The 17925-nt window shown below is 54.5% G+C and overlaps 7 protein-coding genes across 7 annotated transcripts; 3 read left to right on the top strand and 4 right to left on the bottom strand.

Moving 5' to 3' along the window:
- Positions 1 to 592: 592 nt before the first annotated feature.
- Positions 593 to 1723, bottom strand: JN550_009578 (uncharacterized protein; the record flags this gene model as incomplete). Its single annotated transcript, XM_049321665.1, has 4 exons — positions 593 to 1091; positions 1182 to 1496; positions 1579 to 1611; positions 1686 to 1723. 4 exons carry the CDS (start codon positions 1721 to 1723, stop codon positions 593 to 595), a joined length of 885 nt encoding a protein of 294 aa, XP_049168525.1.
- A 95-nt stretch (positions 1724 to 1818) lies between these two features.
- JN550_009577 (uncharacterized protein) lies at positions 1819 to 2874 on the top strand (the record flags this gene model as incomplete). The annotated part of the gene is made up of 2 exons (XM_049321664.1): positions 1819 to 2113; positions 2222 to 2874. The coding sequence occupies 2 exons, from the start codon at positions 1819 to 1821 to the stop codon at positions 2872 to 2874; spliced, it is 948 nt and encodes a 315-aa protein (XP_049168524.1).
- Positions 2875 to 4168: 1294 nt separating this feature from the next.
- JN550_009576 (uncharacterized protein) lies at positions 4169 to 5496 on the top strand (the record flags this gene model as incomplete). The annotated part of the gene is made up of 2 exons (XM_049321663.1): positions 4169 to 4837; positions 4936 to 5496. 2 exons carry the CDS (start codon positions 4169 to 4171, stop codon positions 5494 to 5496), a joined length of 1230 nt encoding a protein of 409 aa, XP_049168523.1.
- Positions 5497 to 6796: 1300 nt separating this feature from the next.
- On the bottom strand, positions 6797 to 8037 carry JN550_009575 (uncharacterized protein; the record flags this gene model as incomplete). Its single annotated transcript, XM_049321662.1, has 4 exons — positions 6797 to 7173; positions 7230 to 7611; positions 7673 to 7868; positions 7925 to 8037. The coding sequence occupies 4 exons, from the start codon at positions 8035 to 8037 to the stop codon at positions 6797 to 6799; spliced, it is 1068 nt and encodes a 355-aa protein (XP_049168522.1).
- Positions 8038 to 10466: 2429 nt separating this feature from the next.
- Positions 10467 to 11028, bottom strand: JN550_009574 (uncharacterized protein; the record flags this gene model as incomplete). The annotated part of the gene is made up of 2 exons (XM_049321661.1): positions 10467 to 10725; positions 10994 to 11028. The coding sequence occupies 2 exons, from the start codon at positions 11026 to 11028 to the stop codon at positions 10467 to 10469; spliced, it is 294 nt and encodes a 97-aa protein (XP_049168521.1).
- A 2349-nt stretch (positions 11029 to 13377) lies between these two features.
- Positions 13378 to 14510, bottom strand: JN550_009573 (uncharacterized protein; the record flags this gene model as incomplete). Its single annotated transcript, XM_049321660.1, has 5 exons — positions 13378 to 13515; positions 13570 to 13808; positions 13869 to 13950; positions 14004 to 14045; positions 14106 to 14510. The coding sequence occupies 5 exons, from the start codon at positions 14508 to 14510 to the stop codon at positions 13378 to 13380; spliced, it is 906 nt and encodes a 301-aa protein (XP_049168520.1).
- A 2312-nt stretch (positions 14511 to 16822) lies between these two features.
- JN550_009572 (uncharacterized protein) lies at positions 16823 to 17344 on the top strand (the record flags this gene model as incomplete). Its single annotated transcript, XM_049321659.1, has 1 exon — positions 16823 to 17344. The coding sequence occupies one exon, from the start codon at positions 16823 to 16825 to the stop codon at positions 17342 to 17344; it is 522 nt and encodes a 173-aa protein (XP_049168519.1).
- Between the last annotated feature and the right edge of the window lie 581 nt (positions 17345 to 17925).

Genomic DNA, 17925 nt, shown 5'->3' with positions numbered 1-17925 from the left:
TTGGGAATGCGATGGCGTTCTCATGGGAGTTCCTGAGAGGTAAAATGATATGATGGGAAATGGATTGGCTATCTTGATTTTGATCTCTCTACTTTGGATATATGGATATATATTAATGACGATATGGAAACTTCATGCTGGAACTTTTCATCTCTTTCCATGGACTGATTGCCTTTGTTTTCTGCTTTGATTTCGTCGGTAATTCTCCGCGTCTATAAAGCCAAAATGTTGTCTTTCTCGCTTCGCTGGATCACTTCGTGACTTGGTCATCCTTTGCTGATGTTGAGTAAACCTCTATTCAAAAGAGTTGGGTCCTTTCCCCTGCTAAAGCATCTATTGAAATTAAGAAGCATGCAATTTCGCCGTCTATTATGAGCGGTGATTCGTTTCCCGTGCCAAAAACGCCGTCTAATGCAAAGATCACACAGTCGACTCATCTCGTTGTCGCTGTCGCCATACAAGAACATAGTGTACATCCCGTTCGTAAACATCGCGTCCCTCTGTGCACACCCCGAACCCCGAGCCCACGGTCCAGTGCAAGACAGGGGTGTTCCAGAGGTGAACGCCAGGTCGCTGTGCGCTCCAGCCCGCCCTAATCGCAGCGGCCGTCCTTCCAGCCGGTGCGCCAGCGCTCCTCCCAGCGGGCGCAGTCAAAGGCGGGCTTGCCAAGCTTGGCGTTGACGGCGTTGTGGGCGCGGCACAGCCAGGTGCCGAACTCGTCGCGCGAGGCGACGCGCACGGCCTCGCGCTCGCGCATGTAGGCCTGGAAGTCCTCGGCGCAGACCCAGCACGGGTACAGGCGCGCGAACAGACCCATGAAGGTCTGCAGGTCCGCCTGCTCGCGCGCCGACGGCGTCGTCGGGTACGTCGCCGCGATCGAGTGCAGCAGCGTCCACGTGCTGCGGCCCAGCTGCTCCACGTCGGGCGGGCAGTCGTTCTCGGCCGGGGCGGGGGTTGCGGTCGCGGCGGCGGCGGCGGCTGCTGCTAGGGCGCCGCCGGTCGTAGCCGTGGATGCACGACTGCTACCGCTGGCCGGCTTGAGCGTCGAGGCGAAGGACTTGAAGGCGGAGCCTGACGAGCAGGTGCGGCATCTGAAAGGGAGATATCGGATCAGTCACTTGTGTCGAGGGAGAAGGGCGATCCGGGACATGGAAGAAGACGGCGGAAAGAGAGACACTCACGGCTTGCCGTCCTTGCCGAGCACAACTCCCGGAGGAAGACCGGAGCTGGGGCCGGGGGCGGTCGAGGATGCGCCGGACGGCGTGCCGGCGTCGGCGGTCATTTCTGCAAGGTTGAACGAATGTGTCTGGGACCAAAGGCGCCGTATGTGGAAATCTGCAGTCTCTTGAAGCCAGGAACGAGTGGGCTCGGGATGAAACGGCGCTGTTGGGAGGATCGGTTCGGCCAAGGATTTGTCATCTGGATTGGCACAAGTCACCGGCGCCGGCTGGTCCCGCGGCGACTTTTTCTCCAGCCTTGACTCGGGCGGTCGGGCCCTGGACGTCACGTCACGTCACGTCACGTCACTAAGAAACCGGCGATCAGTGGCAGCTTTATCGATAAAGCTCTCTGACTTACACAGCGAAAGCTGCGCCAGTGACGGGCTTGGCGCTGCAGGTCCCCCCACGGCTAGCGGGCGAGGGCCCTGAACCCGATGAGTTAAGTTGGTACTTTAGGTAACTCACGGAGCAGCGGGCTGGCACCGGAAGGAGGGAGAGTGCATGATCTTCAATGTCGCAGCCAGTAATTCTTGCTCAATATGACCAGCGTACACACGTAGCACAGGCAAGAAACTCCATCGCCGACGTCTGCCGAACCATGGCAACGCCCAACCCGAAGCAGCCGGTCCTGCTGCTCAAGACCAAGTCGAGCCCCTCGGATACCTACGAGGAGCTCTTCTCAACCGCTGCCCCGCCAGACGGCGGCCCGGGGTTCGAGCCCATATTCGTGCCCGTTCTCCAGCACCAGTTCGACGAGGCCGGCCTCGGCAGTTTCCGGGCGCTGCTTCGTGAGCGGCGCATTAGCAATCGCGAGGATGCGGCGTACGGCGGGCTGATCTTCACGTCGCAACGCGCCGTCGAGGCCTTTGCCAAGCTGGTCGAGGAGGGGTCGGGTACGTATCACGGCAGCTTGTTTCCCTCATGCCTCAGGAGAGTTTGCGCCCTCTGAAGGCGGCGCGTGTTATGATCAATGAACTGACGGCCCCCTCCCAAACCAACAGGCAGTCCCGATGACGAGAATGCATCCTCGTGGCCGCACCTCCAATCCATACCGCTCTACACCGTCGGCCCGGCCACCACCCGCGCCCTGCGCGCCATCCCCCAGACACCCGCCCTTCAGGTCTTTGGCGAGCACACGGGCAACGGCGATGCTCTGGCCCCCTTCATCCAGGAGCACTACGGCGCGTGGTACGCCGGCCGACGCACCAAGCCCGCGCTGCTGTTCCTCGTCGGCGAGAAGCGCCGCGACATCATCCCGCAGTTCCTGATGAACCCGGACCTGCCCGTGGAGACAAGGATCCGCGTCGACGAGACAGTGGTCTACGGCACGGGGGTCATGGAGTCGTTCCCCGGCGACTTCGCGGCCGTGCTGCGGCGGACGGGCGACAGGACTGCGCGGTGGCTTGTTGTCTTTAGCCCGACCGGGTGCGAGGGCATGCTCCGGGGGCTCGGCATGCTGGACCCGGAGACGGGGAAGGTGGGCCGCGTGGACAAGGAGCACAGGACGACCTTTGTTGCCGCCATAGGGCCGACGACGAGGGGCTATCTGAAGAAGACGTTTGGATTCGAGCCGGATGTGTGCGCTGAGACACCGAGCCCCGAAGGCGTCTTGGCTGGGATTACGCAGTTCAGAAAGACGCGGGAGGGGCGATAGGAGGGCATTGGCGGTGTAGGCGACGAGGGTAACCGGACTGTTTGATCTAGTACTTGGACTTTGAGGCCGTTCATCATATAACTTATACCCGTGCGAATGCACGTTGGGTCATGGATATTGCTGCATCAGCCGTACCCAGGTAGATATGTAAACACTTAATGTCTTCAACTCTATATCAACGCTCGGATTATGCAGGAACGAGTGTATACCGCAGCCAATACTTGTTTCTATGCTTGGGCAAGTGAAAAACAAACCTACTAACGTGCACTGCTTGGGAAACATGGCTATTTTGCCATCTCAAAAGAGTACCCAAGTAGTTCGACTTTGGGTGTTCACGCTGCAGTCGAACACCGAGTTAAGGAACGCCACGGCTCGAATCTCTCATCGTAAGTGTCGTTCATTCAATAGCCAGAAATGCACCAGGCTTGCTGTCATACTGTCTCTCGACTTACATGGCCAATTTCCGAGTTCGGGGCGACGTTAGATCCAAGTGTAAAGGTGTGGCATCCGAGACAAAACCGCTTGCCTCATTTGCCCCCGGAAAGTATATCCCACTCGCATCCATGGACGGTTTTTGGCTTTCGTTCTTTGTACCCTGTGTGCAAATCGGGTCCATTCTCCCATCGACTCCCCGTCCTCGGGCAACTTATTTAACAACTAACTTGGCAGCCTTTCGCCGCACCCCGAGGAGCCAGGCTGTTACGCATGTACACATGCTTGTCCTATCAGTTGATCAGGCCATCAAGCCTTGGGGTGACCGTCCCATGTCTCATACCGCACCATTCTTCCTCCCCCCCGGCCGCCTTCGTCATCGCAAACCCCCACCAGAGGGACACGCAGCAAAAGCCACCGAGCCTAAATCAACGGTAGCGCCGCCTTACCACCTCTCAGCCAGGCCCTCATTTGACAGTCTCAGCTCACACGTACACTAAAAAAAAAAAAGAGACACCCAGGCAGTTAGAAGGTTAGCTTCCAGGCACATCTCGCCAAGTTAGCCGACTTACCTTCCCCGGGCCTGGGTCTGGGTATCGAACTAAGTAAGCAGCAACCAACAACAGCATATCTGGCACGACGAGCCGTATCCATCCTACTGGGCACCTCGGGCAATCCGTTTTATCTCTTTTTCCTTATTGTGCATTACCACGTCTTTTCTACATCGTATTGCCCGGCCTTGTCCTTGCCCGGCCGCAACCAAGCAAGCAAGCAGACAGCTCGACACACGTGGGCTATCCCAGCTAGATCAAGAGCAACGCACACCACGGCACGCGAGTCGCTGGGCCTACGTCACATCACCATGAGCCGAGCGAGCAGCACCCAGCCGTCGACCTCGCGGCACGACTCGGGCATCCTGATCCCGGGCCTGGAAGACGCCTCGTCCTCGTACCCACCGTCAAACGGCACATCGACGCCTGTATCCGCGCGCGCTTCTGCTCCCGTTACCACCGCCGCCCACCGCAACGACTACGACCACGACTACGACCACGACCAGGAGCAGTACGGCATCAGCTCCATGATCTCGGGCTGGTTCGGCCGCACCTTTGGGCCCTCGTCGCGCTCCAACTCGCACCTGTCGGCCAGCATGCACAGCAGCAAGACCTTCCCGACCGACATGACCTCGTCCCAGCACAACCACAGCAACGGCGACGGCATCACCGCGCCCTTCTCGCCGTCCCACCGGCCCCTGTCGCGCACCGCCAGTCCCTTCGTCATGCCCGACTACGAGCCGCTGGTGCTGCGCGGCTACGAGCGCGACACGGACCCACGTGCCCGCCTGCTGTCGACGGGCGTCGCCGAGGCCATCCGCATGAACTTCCCCGAGCGCCTGCGCATCTGCGAGGAGTGGCGTCTGGTCTACAGCCTGTACCAGAACGGCAGCTCGCTGGCCACCCTCTACAAGTTATGCGAGGACTACAGGGGCCGCCGTGTTGGTTTCGTGCTGGTTGTGCGGGACGGCGCTGGAGGCGTAAGTCTATCTCTGTCCCTCCGTCTTTCTCTCCCCACCCGTTCCCATCGTGGGGCTGTTCCGTTGTAATCTCGGAGACTAACACCTTGCTATCGCAGACCTTTGGCGGCTACCTAACCGAAGCACCACACATCGCGGGCGGCTACTACGGGACGGGCGAGTGCTTCCTCTGGAAGGCCTCGGTCCACGCGAGCCTGCCGCCGCCGCCCTCGGCCCCGGACGCCGAGCTGCTCACGGGCGCCTCGACCACCATCGCTTCGCCGACCCAGGACACCTTCGATCACCACGACCCGGACCACTCAATCCGGTTCCAGTACTTCCCCTACGTGCCGCCCGAGACCAAGAAGTCGCCGACGACGGACGAGAAGCCGCCGGCTCCCACCTCCGACGACTGGGGCGCCCTGCTGCCCGAGGCGACGCGCCAGGAGTGGGAGGAGTTTGAGGACCGCGACCGCTTCTACTTCATCAACTCGGAGCGGTCGTTCCTGGCGCTGGGCGGCGGCAAGGGCCGCGACGCCCGCTACGGCCTGTGGCTGGACGACGGCTTCAACCGCGGCCAGAGCGGGCGCTGCGGCACCTTTGAGAACGACCCGCTCAGCGACGAGGGCGAGAAGTTCGACATCATCGGCGTCGAACTCTGGGTCGTGGGCGCCACGTGAGTTCGAGGGACCACGGAAACGGGGCAAAAATACTGAAATGGGGAAAGAAGAAGGGCCCCCACCCAAAAGGAAATGTACGATCTAGGAACCCAACCCCCATGACAAGGACACGACAGCTATGATGATTACGACTTGATGAGATGAGGTCTGGTGTAAGCGCTACCCATGGCCCGGACGGCAAGATACCAGACCACGGGAAAGAAACGGGTAGCACAGGACAAGACAAGGCGACCCCTTCCAAAGCCCGATTGATCACGGCGGGCGGCTGCTCGTCGTTGGGCGGACAGCGTAGGAAAGGAGCGGGCCAGGATAAACAGACTTGGCGCAGGACTTCACTCGAGTCCCGTGCTTTTACATACGGGAGGGTCTAAGCTACCGCCTCTCACGATGGGGTGTCGAGACTTCACACTCCAGAGCAGGCACGGGCGTTGGGAAGTAAGTAATGCAAATAGGGACAGTCAGTCGGTACGGCCGTGGGCTCGACTTTTGTTTGTCTGATAAGTTGGGCCAAGGCAGAGACGAGACAGGCTGTGATTGAAACCCCAATTAGATATCCAGGGCTACTGTCATGTCGGGAAAGTATCTCCACTCAGATATAGGGGGAATATTCCCTGGATTTACGGATGAGGCATCATCTGTGAACAAAATGACATGCAATATTCAAAGAGACAAGAGGCAAAAAGAGACTGAGAGGCTCGGAACAACCCAAGACTACGCTTCTCTATTGCATGCTAGAATCCACATCGTCATTCATGTAGCAGTAGCTGTGAGCCTAGAGAAGAGATGGCCATCCATTTCATTGTCGTCCATCCACGTTGCCGCGCAAGGGAGACCTAGACCCGTGCTTTGGGGAGCTTTGGGGAGAAAAGTAAAAGGAGAAAAGTCAAGAAAAAGTCTCCCATATTCATCATTCCCCTTTCATCCAACCAAGTCTACCTCTCCTTCCCTGACCGTCGAGTGAACCAGATCTTCGTATACTGGGTCGAATTGTCTCATAATTCCTCCCATCGCGGGGTTTCATTTTTTTCTTTATTTCTGATTTTTTCCCCATCTTCTGCTGTCTTCGCTTGATGGTCTAGTGTACTGAACCACATCCCTGAATTTGGTTACCAAAGAGTCCGACTACCTGGTCGCTTGCGCGCTTATCCGCTATGCTAAATCGAAGTAGACAACGCAATATGTCGTCAATCCAGAAGAAAAGTCGTGAGCAGGCAACGTGTCATGATTGTGCACAGAAACGCCAGGACGCGCCGGTCCACTAGTCCTGCGCACCTGTCTTCCCAATGAGTTCTTCGCCTTCCTACCGCATGATCTCCTGGTAAATGAGCTGCTTCAGCTGCTCCTTGCTGAGGTTGTCCTTGTGCTTGTCAAAGTCGAAGAATTCCTCGGGGATCGGAGGTGCCGTAGGCTCGTCCTCAGGGTCGTGGTATGGCTCCAGGTAGGGATGCTTCAAAGCCTCTTCTACCGTGATGCGCTTCACAGGGTTGAATGCCAACAGCTTCTCGAGAAGGTCGAGGGCCAGGTCCGAGGTCTTGGGAAACAATGTTCGCAGAGGGACCTTCTTCTTGAAGGGCAGAGAACGGATGTACTCGCGAGCTCGGCGCGACTTGATGCCATAGTAATCCTCCATCGTCGGTGTGCCGAGAACATCCAGGATCAATGTCAGCTGGTGGTGGTCTGGGGTTATTGTTAGCATTCTCATTGTGAACCATGAAAGAGTTTTCATCACGTACAATCCTTGCCAGGGAACAGAGGCTTCCCGCTGAGCATCTCGGCCAGGATGCAGCCCACCGACCATACATCAATAGCCTTGGTGTACTCCTTGAACGTCAACATGATCTCGGGTGCACGGTACCAACGAGTAGCGACGTATTCGGTCATGAAACCGGAGTTGTCCTCTTGGGAGGCAGCAGAACGTGCGAGACCAAAATCGCACACCTTCAGATCGCAGTTAGCGTTCAAGAGGAGGTTGCTAGGCTTGAGATCTCGGTGCAGCACGTTTGCCGAGTGCATGGCCTTCAGAGCGCGAAGGGTCTGGTAGATGAAGTACTGGCAGTGGTCGTCGGAAAGGTCCTGGGTTCGGATTACTCGGTGCATGTCTGTCTCCATAAGTTCCTGGGCCCGGCACGTTAGCATAAGAACACTGGCATCTGATACTCTCATCACTTTCGCATACCTGGATCAGATAGACCTCCTGGAATGTCTCGTAGTTTCGAGGCTTCTGGATGTCGAGTATGGAAATGATGTTCTCGTGGTTAAAATATCTGAGGAGCTTCATCTCACGCAGAGTTCTCAGGCAGAACATGGAGTGGTCAAAGGGCGTGATCTTCTTGATGGCCACCTTCTGGCCTGACGGCTTGTGTATCGCCGAGCTTGAGGGTGGATTAGCCTCGATAATACCAGGGGCTAAGATCGCCAGGCAGCTTACCAGACAACACCATAAGCACCCTCACCGACGACATCTTGAATATCGTATTGCTCGCTCACATTGAACGAGATTTTGCGGGACCCCGCGGGGTTCGGAGCTTGAGATCGTGACATGGTGAGCTACCTGTGGGAGAGGAAGGCGCAGCTACAGAGGCGGAGAACAATGAAAGTCGAGGTGGTCGGCAAGTCCAAATACAATGTCTGAGCACCTCGAGCCTGAAATCGAGGAGGTCCAACCGGCGTGGGATCTGAGATTAGGCCAAAGTGTATTACCAGTAATTCGTAAGGCAGCAGCGAAACGGCTTGCAAACGTGTATTCGGCACAGAGAAGGATGCTTCGCAGGTTCAGTGAGAGGCCGAGTTCGCCGCCTTCGTAGGATTCGGCGATGATATAGGAAAGGGGTCAACTCGGATTAGACCAAAAGGTAGCGTTGCGTCAAGTCTTCGCTCGGGCCTGCCCAAAGTCGCAAAGAGGGTCTGTAGGTTCCGAATGTGGATTTCGTTGTCGTCTCTTGTGGCTTAGGGGTTTGTTTCTTTCAAGCCGACGGCTGGTACTAGTAGCAAGTCAAGACGAGAAAAGCGTCTTTCTTTGTGTGATCGGTGATCTGACGCGCGTGTAGACGGTCTGAATTAGATGGACAGGTTCAATTATTAGCCGGGATGCTTTAGGGAGCGAATGAATCAAGGCAGTAGAAATATGGAGTGACGGTGACGAGTGACGGTGACAGTGATAACGACCCGCGTGGGTGGACGAGTCGGAGACGCTGGTGAGCCGATCAGATCAGCTGGTATCCGGCGCTTGCCCTCTTCAGATGTCGCAGCGACGAGGCGGCTCCTGCGACTCGAGATAGCCGAGATCGTCTGTGCCAGTTGCAGGCCGAGTCCGCTTTGATGATGGGCTGGCAAGCAGGCACACCTGAGGAGGTCTGCCCGGACCGGTTTGTCTGAGAGTTACCAGGGCGTCCGGGGGGCGACGACTGACAGCGGACAGCTTCCAGAAGGCGGCTCGAAGATCAGCTCGTCCGGGCGGGCTCGTCACGTCACCAGAGGGTGGGCTGGTCGCAGACTGATCTGGCGTTTCCGAGCTGGGGAGGAGAGGAGCTGGGGTTGGAGCTGGGGTTGGAGCTGGAGCTTTGGGCTGGGCTGCAGGCACGACTCGACTTGCGACGGGACTTCAGACGCCTTCGTCTGGTCTTTTGGCTTCCGGCACCAGCTCTCGTGCAGAGATAGACGAGCCGGCCAAGGCGGGTCGCCAGGGTGATACGCAGATGATGACAGATGTGTGGTCTGAACCTGATGTGCGGTTCCTGTATGATCCCCGTGAGGGGTAGCAAGAAAATACTAGGTGCTCACCTGAAATTCGCAGTCTCGAGAGAGAGGGAGGGAGGGAAAGAGCGCTCGCGGGAGCGAGAAGGAGAGAGAACACAGCGTGGGTAGATCTCAGGCTCGCGGTGGGTTTGGTTGCCCCGCAGCAGAAGGTGAAGTTTCAACAGGAGTGTTGGCCGTCGAGGTGGATGATGGCGGATGGCGGAGAGGGTTGAATAGGCTGGCAGGAAACACTTGGGTTGGCGTGCGCCGGTAAGTGGTTTGTGGAACAATCGACAGGAACCAAGCCGAACAATCGAACAATCGCACACAGCAGAACAGAGACGGGGCGAGAATGTGTGCGTGCGTGCGGTGGTGTTGGTGGTGGTGGTGGTGGTGGTCCGTCGGGTCTAGTGTGTAGATGGGAAGCCGGAGTTTGGGTGAGGGGTGGGTATCTGAGGGGCAGCTCCCCTCAGGAGGTCACAGTCAAGAATGCCAGGCCCAAAGGCCCTGCCAGGTTGCCCGGCCCATGGAACAGCCCACTCTGGCCAATCGCAGCTGCGCGTCGGCTTGGGACAAGCGAGGAATGGTTTGGGGGCCCCAGGTTGCCAGGAAAGACACGAGGAGGGGAGCTTGACTACGAACAGCCCTGGAGAGTGAGAGAGAGGGCGAGGGAATACTGGGCTGTGGTACGGTGGTACGGTGGTACGGTGGTACGGTGAGATGCGAGATACGAGCGCGTGCCGGAGTGACGGGTTATTTTTCGATACTTGACAACACCTAGTTGGTTGCGCCCGCCCATGAAGATACAGCGCAGCCATCCCGGTCGCTCAGCGGCATCTTGTCACCAATGCCAATTGGATCTCATGTATACCACCTCCAAGGGTCCGCAGCGCTTGACACGGCCAGACACTCATGCCATTGACCGTCACAGACAGCTCCCCGAGGGCTGGAGGCCACCAGTCTGACCCGTCACTTAATCCTCGTTGCTCTCTGCCTTCAGACACACACACACACACACACACACACACACACACACACACACACACACACACACACAATACCTCTTTCGATCCGAGCTGACTTGCCTCCTTGCAAGTTGGAAAGCACTTGGCGGCGGTAGCGGGGCAGCCCGCGGGCGGACCGGGAGCCAAAAAAGATCGCGAGCCCTGAAGGGGAGGGGTGCCCGGGATGGGGATCAAGGTGAGACAAGGGTTGTTCGAGTATCAAGATTAAGGCTATTCAAGTGGGTTCTCTGGGGTCCATGGTCCAACCTCTGCTCTGGGAGCGAGACCGTGTTCCATCACCAGCTCTTGCTGTCGGTATGCCGTTGCCATTCTGATCCACGTGGTGTCTAATGTTAGAGCCCCCTTCTCCGGCAGACTTTCCAGCTTCTGCAGTCCTGTGATCACGAAGAAGCCCGAAGCGCCCAGCTTGACCCATGCAGTCCAGAGGCCAAGCACTTGGAAGGCGACGGCGACGGCGGGGATCTGAGGCCTGGCTCTAAGTCAAGTTAGCGGGGTTCTCTCTGGGCCCCTCCCCCTCCAGGCCCTGCCAGGCTCCAATCTCCAGTCTTCAGTCTCTGCCATCCATGCCTGACCTGAAGACTGACTGCGGTGCGGTTGACGCTTGTACCTCCCGCTAGGCAGGGGCCCGCTCAGATCTCTGTTCAGCCAGGTACTTCACAACGAGTGCCAAAGCGACAGAAGACATGGCTAATTATAGCTGCTCGATGCTCGTCAATGCTCTATGGTTCATCACGCACAGGAAGAGACCTTCGGACGACGACTGCTGCACCATTCACGAAACGACGACCGCTGCTGGGGCAGGCATCTGCCAAAGCACACAGAGGCAGGTGTTGGGCACGCTTGCGCCGCCAATCAGCGTCGGACTTAGGCGCCCGAGAAGGTGAGTGGGCGCGTGTGTTTCAAGAGGGTGTCTCTGCCTGTTTCATGACTGGCCACGGTTCCTTGTCACGAACATGTGCTAGAGTCCGGCACGGACAGGTTAGCACAGCGATTGCGGCCAATGCGCTTCCAGCATCAACCCTCCTCGGAATCTCTGATAGCTCGTCAAGATCGCAAGAACGTACTGTCTTGGAAAGCTTGCCGGTTGTCAATCGCAAACCTCGCCTGACTAGTTGTAGATAGGTACTGTCCAAGCTCGATCCATACGGACGGGTCAATCGCGATAACCGAGATTCGGGACTTTTACTCCATCCAATAGCAGCCAAGCACGTGATCGGGGGTGATAGATTCCGGGACATTGCATGTTCATCTGTTTACAGCATCTGGGACTGCAAGGACATGATGATTGATACCTACATACATCCCAAAGAGTCCTTTATGCTAGTACGCCGCGGGCCTTATGCCAACGATCGAAAGTTCCATGTGATGGCATCATGGCCCGTACCACACGTACCTAGATATGTCACCTGCTAGCGCTTAACTGCTAAATTACTATGTAGATGTGCGATTGAAATTATACTATCAGCGACGATTGCGTCAGCTTCCAGCTACACGTCTGTATATCATCACATATCCAGCTGCCTACCGATACATGACGAATGACCATTCTCCCAATCTCACTCATGAAGAGGCTATAGTCATCTTCATAAACTGGCTTGCATCCTACCCAAGCTAGAGGACCCATAGAATCATGGGCCTCTGCACGCTATTCGTTCATCTCAGTGTACAAATCAATGTCTACATCTTGGGAGCACCCAATACTTGTCCACCCTACCGCCAATTCGTGTACGACGTGATCAAACCGTGAGCTTCGGAAGATCCCGACGTTTGACCCAGTGTCACGCTTGAGAAACCGTCACGTACATGCATTTTTTGGGCCCATCAAGAGCCAGCGATCACTTGGCGCAAGCGCACGGGGACCTCAGCATGCTTCGTAGTTGTTTGGGACCTGCAAAAGTGTAATTGCAGTAAGCTCGCCGGCCAGCGTCCAGCATGCCCTCTGGCTACGATCGAGCTAGATAGTATTCATAACACGTGTTGCCCGTTGGCAAATAAACGCAGTGCCACTGTACAGACTAATCACGTGTACATCTGACCTGGACTCATGGGAGAGTTTACTGGCCAAGACGACTGCACGTCATTCGTGATTTGTTGGCGCAGGTGAAGTGCATTTGTTACTTGATACATCTGGAGCAAAATATCTACAATAGATCCACCCTCAAGAAGAAGAAAATTTTCCCCTTTTCGGTGGATCTATTGTAGAGATATAATCTCACAATTCCTAGATATAAAGTACGAGATGCAACAGCGCAGCTAAAGCTGATAACCTGGTTACACTTTTTGTCCAGTAAAAGTCTGTGGTGATGTGTAAACAACAAGGCCACTATCACGTTCTCTTCTCTGAAGCCGGTTCGCTTCCGGCCTTTGGTTTCTACAAATCAGGTCATTAGATGATAGGGCAATTTTTGTTATAGAAAAAACCTAACGTAGAGAAGAAGCGAGCAAACAAAGCTCAGAGCGGCAGCCACGGCACACATCAGCCACTCATTCGTCATGGCGCTTGTGACCTCGGGAATGACGAGTTTCTGGTCTTCGTCCGAGAGTTCCTTGTAAGCTCTGCTGCTGGTGCCAGCTACTAGTTGTGTAATTTGTTCCTCTGATGAGTTTGGGAGGACATTCCTAAACTTATCCACAGCTGTATTCTGGAACGTGGAACTGCAAATTGACAAAAAAAGAATCATGCCTAGAAATTGCGCTGTTCCCGATACTAGCAAGAAAGCCACACCACCGGGGGATATGTATATGATCATATGGGGGGAAACCCCCAAAAGAAAAAAAAAATTGAAAAATGAAAACGCACCGATCGTCATGATGCTGACAGGTTTGCCATGTCCTTTGGAACAGTGTGGCCTGGTGCGATAGCAAAACCCGCAACGATATAGCAACCGCAGCCGGTGCCAATGAGAATCATGTAGCCATATACGTTGGAGTTATTTGTAGTTTCGTTGGTAGTGCCTATTGCTTGTTGGTTATCACAGACTCGTACTTTAAAGCCACGATCTGAACATGAGCCCGGTTCCAATTACAGTCGGAGCACTGTCACTGATATACCAAGGAGAAACCAGTGGATATCGAGCCATGAACACTCCATTGACCATGAAAACAATAACCATCGCGGCGATCAGAGGTAGGAGACGCACGCCAGCGTCCAATGGTCAATCGCCCTGTCTACTGTGAGGACGCTGCCTTCATGATTCAAGATGGTAACCTGACGTACTCTAACAAACTGAAAATATAGGGGAATATAGTAGGTCCCGCTCTAGGGAGCCATTAGCTAAGAAATCCGTCTTATGCTAGGTTTACAGTTACTCACGAGAATTATCCCGGACGACAAGAATACCTGATGCTGAATGTTGAGCATCAAGGGATTTTTGAGATAGTGCACAGGGTAAAGTCGGTCTTCCTTCGCCAATCCGGGATGATATCTCAATGCCAAGATAGAAGCTATCAATAGTACGCTAACCACCACCCACATGGTGATCATTGCTGTCGACTCCCAATCGTAGACGAGACCGCCGAAGGAGGTGACCATTGTTAGACAGCACGAGCTAGCTAAGAAAAGCACAGTCGTAATCCGGTCCTTCATCTTCAATCTCTGAGGCAGCATCGTACCTGGCTTCGGAATCACGCTAGGAAAGAGGAAGATATAGACCGGTGCAAAGACTGCACCAACGACAAGATTGATATAGCAGCCCTGCAATCATTTTAGAACAAAATGGACACTCTCAGAAACCATTGTTAACATACCCATCGCCACGTAGGAGGGCTGGCAGCAAACACACGGCCAACCTGGACGTTTGTGTTAGCACGCACAACTCACCAACCTCTTTCATGATACCGGGTTCTTACCACCGACCCAAGCACACTGCCAATTCCCCACAAGTCAGTACTACCTGCCACATACACTGGTTTCTCCTTTTCGTTTGCGAGGATGGAGACATAACTGAGGGTGCCCGAGTACATGCCGGACCCTCCAACGCCGGCAATGATACGACCGACGACGAGCACGTCCATGGTTGGCGCTGCACCACATATGGCGCTACCACTTCGAAGAGCAGAATGTTGAATATATATCCATTTCATGTTGAAGATGCCATATGCTTTGCCCCACGAGAGTATCGTCATGTTCTCCAACGCGAAGCCAGTCCAGATCCAGGGAAGCAGTTCGATGGGGCCGAAGTCATTCACAATGGCTGGTTGCGCATCTGCAACAATGATGTTATCGGTGGCGAAGAGGAAAGTGCTCGACAGCATTGCGGCATAGGAAATAGCCCACTAGTGGGAGAGCTATTAGCGCAGACCGTAGGATTGGGCAGATTCTCTCGACTGGAGACTTGCCTTCCAGCCATGGATCGAACGAGGAGATGACTTTGATGCATGCCCATTTTGCGGGCTCTCGGGGTCGGTTGGAAAAACCGGCCCTTGAGTTGTGACCTGTGACCCTCATGAGATTCTTTCTCTTGACATCGGGGTAGTTGTCTCTCAGCGGGCCCGTCTGTAGTTGGTAATGCGAGTTGAAGAGAATAAGACAGAGGATCTTGGTGCAAGCACGCGGAGATAGGTAGTAGTTGCGGATGAGGTTGCAAGCCAAGAAAGAAGCTCAATTGGAAATGGCAACTCAAAGGTCAGCCTTCATTAGCACAGAAAACGTTGATAAACATTGATTCGATGGGCGAAAAGGGTGCGACAGGTTTCCAGACATATATGTTAACCTATACTATTGGTTGACATTTGTTAAGCTTCGTGATGATGGTGACCAATGGGAGAAGAGCGGGCGCTCTGAGTTTCTGAAGTATTGTCCTGATTGGCTCGTACTTCGAGGAACGGCCGCAGGCGTCTGCCTTGCTATATTCACCCCTAGCGCGGGCCCGCCTTTCCGAGCTTCTACCAACAACTGATCATCGACTTCATTTTGCTCTATCGGTTACTCGACATTTGCAAGATGACTGTCACCATTCATCATCACCGTGTCTTTCCCGCAGGCTAAGGGTTCCTTCCCACTGGCTTCTATCGCACAAACAGCTATCGAGCATACCTTTCTTCCGTAGTGGATGAGACCTACGTCTTTGAATTGAAGATGAAGGTATAATTCATCAATTAGTGGTGGCATAGATCGCTTATAGACAAGCCAACTAATCACCGAAAGTGAATCGCAAATCATGTATGCATACTTTTTGCCCTGTTCAGAATACCACTCTCCGGTTCAGGTGTTGAACGTAATGACCTCCATCTCCATCTCATCTTGAGGTGGCATATAACGCCAGCCAGGCACCCTCGTTATTCCACAAAGAGCCTGAAGTTCTCTAGTCAGATGTGTGTTTCAGACATATATGCCCTTGGGGATAGGATATAGCGACCGCCCTGTGCTGCCAGTGGGGTTAACAGAGTAGAGATCAGCAGATATGGGAGCACTTCAGCAGTTTTGTCGTCCTTCTCGTGGATCATGGTCTCTTCTAATAACTTGCCAGGGTCATGTGATAGTCCAAGTTTCCCCTGAAGCTCATCGTCAAGGCCCAATAAACAGCCCACTTTCTTCCCTGATCGGAGAAAGTGGTAAACAGCATCTTGCGGACACTTCGATCGGCCTGTCACTGCAGCACGCTTGACTTTGTGGTTGATGTGATCAATGTATTGTCCATATAAAGCGAACGGATGACGGGATTTTCGAAGCTATCCATCAGCCATCGGTAATTATAGCGTTGGAGCTTGCTCCGGTGACGTAGATCAACTTGTCACAGGCCAAGGGTTGGCCTTCTTTCAGCTCCAGAAGCAGCCCAGATTATCAAAACTCCGACGAATCCCCTCAACTCGTGTGTTCCGGCGTATGTGACAGGTCAAGTCATAATTTCTTGGGCCTAGCCTCCTGCAAGCAACGCTGACTTTATCATTACTCTCCATCGCTGCAGCCAAGACGATGTGCCGACCTCGCTCGCAGGAGCGCGGCTCGTAGCATTAAATACCTACGTCCCTCCATAGCTTGAAGTAATTCCAAGTCCTAGAAGTTCATCGTTGGACGGGGAAAAAAATCCTTCCGCAGCGCATCCGTTCACCACACCGCCAGCCACCTTAAAGATATAAAGGATGAGTACGAACAAGAGGCTGCAGCCTTGTAACACCTGTGGTAGGTGGCCCACAGGCGTTCACCACTAGATCTTGATGCCGTCTACAGTCCTTACATCTCCCTCCAACTCACTGCAGCAACTGTCTTATCCCCCAACGACCTCGCGTAGTTTTCTAGCTAACGGGCTTGTAGTATGATAGGTCTTTCTCCATAGAGTCTTGCGTGGTGCCCCACAGACTTTCAATCACGCTGATACGCCAGCGGCGAAGCAGTGCTGAAAAGTGACAGCCAGACCAGAAGAAAGGTGCGCTGTGATCGGGCCGAGCCCAAATGTTCCCGATGCACGCGTCTCTACCAACCATGTAGCTACCAATCTCAGAAAGCACTCGACGAAGACCTCCCTCGCCAGCTCCAGGAGCTCCAAGAGCGACTAGCCAAGGCCGAGGGGCGTATCGCCAACTTGTAAGAGTTACCAAACCCAATTTCTACATCGACGAACGACACCATGAGTGTCGATACTAGTTCAGTTAATGGTATCAGTCAGCCTCAGTCACGGCCGCAGTCGCGACCCGAACCGCGGCCTTGTTGCCAGGCTCGAACACTTTTGCCAGCAATGTTTGACCCCGTTGCAAACGACTCACAGACGGGGTGGACCCCGAGGGACATGCCTGGAGCCCACGGCTCGCCTATAGTAGAAGTATCCATGGATGACTATGATCCTTTAGCCAACTTGACTGGGGCTGGCGACGATTCCTGCTTGTTTGGGGCGGTTCCCATGATGGGGGCTCTGGACTCTCCTCATACAATCCCAGCATCCCTATCACACACCCCACCTCAGCCATTGCCTCAGCCAGTCATTCACGAGAATGAATGCATCACATCTTCTGACTTAGCTACTCTGCATAATAATTACTTTGACACGATTTACCCCGCTCTCCCCTGGCTGAATAAGGACCGTTTCGTCGCCAACCTCTCGGCAAACCCTGATTCTCTCCCGCTGCTCTCGTTGAGCTACTGCGACTGGTAAGCTGCACCCTTTCACCAAGATACGATCATCTACAGGAGCTTTGTTACATCTCGGCGCGAAGGTATGCTGAGTTATGTGAAAGAGATCAAGAAGAGCGCAATCTCTCGAACCTCAGCCTATTTCAGGCGCTACTTTTCTTTGGCCGATTGCGATGGCCATGAAACCGCTCTGTCGAGAGCTAGTCTCCTTGAAGCCCAAGGAGATTGCGTTGAGCAGAGTTGGTCATTTCCTCTGACTTTTCCTCAACGCGCTGGATCATTCTGAAGAGTCTGGTGGCTTTTGGCATACATTGATAGCTTTCGTTATCACAACGTTACATGAATGGGAGCAAAAACGTGGCTTCGATGTAGTTGGCATATGAGGCAGCCAGCCCCTTTTAAGATAGTTTACCTCGAAAGCAAGGATTCGAACATGCCAAAGCCAGCCAATGTTCCGGGTTTTATATTATTACTCAAGGCAAAGAATCTAAGGCAGTACCGCGACGGTTTTGCCCCATCACTCCTCCCTCTCACATTCTTGCACAGTCCGCCGTTTCTCATGCTTGAATTCAGCGTTGTTGATAATATTGGCATAATTAACCC

The sequence above is a fragment of the Neoarthrinium moseri genome (genome assembly GCF_022829205.1).
Source record: "Neoarthrinium moseri strain CBS 164.80 chromosome Unknown scaffold44_Wmoseri_CBS_16480, whole genome shotgun sequence".
Taxonomy (NCBI): domain Eukaryota; kingdom Fungi; phylum Ascomycota; class Sordariomycetes; order Amphisphaeriales; family Apiosporaceae; genus Neoarthrinium; species Neoarthrinium moseri.
Note: the sequence above shows the minus strand (reverse complement) of the source record. Positions and strands in the feature narration are given on the sequence as shown.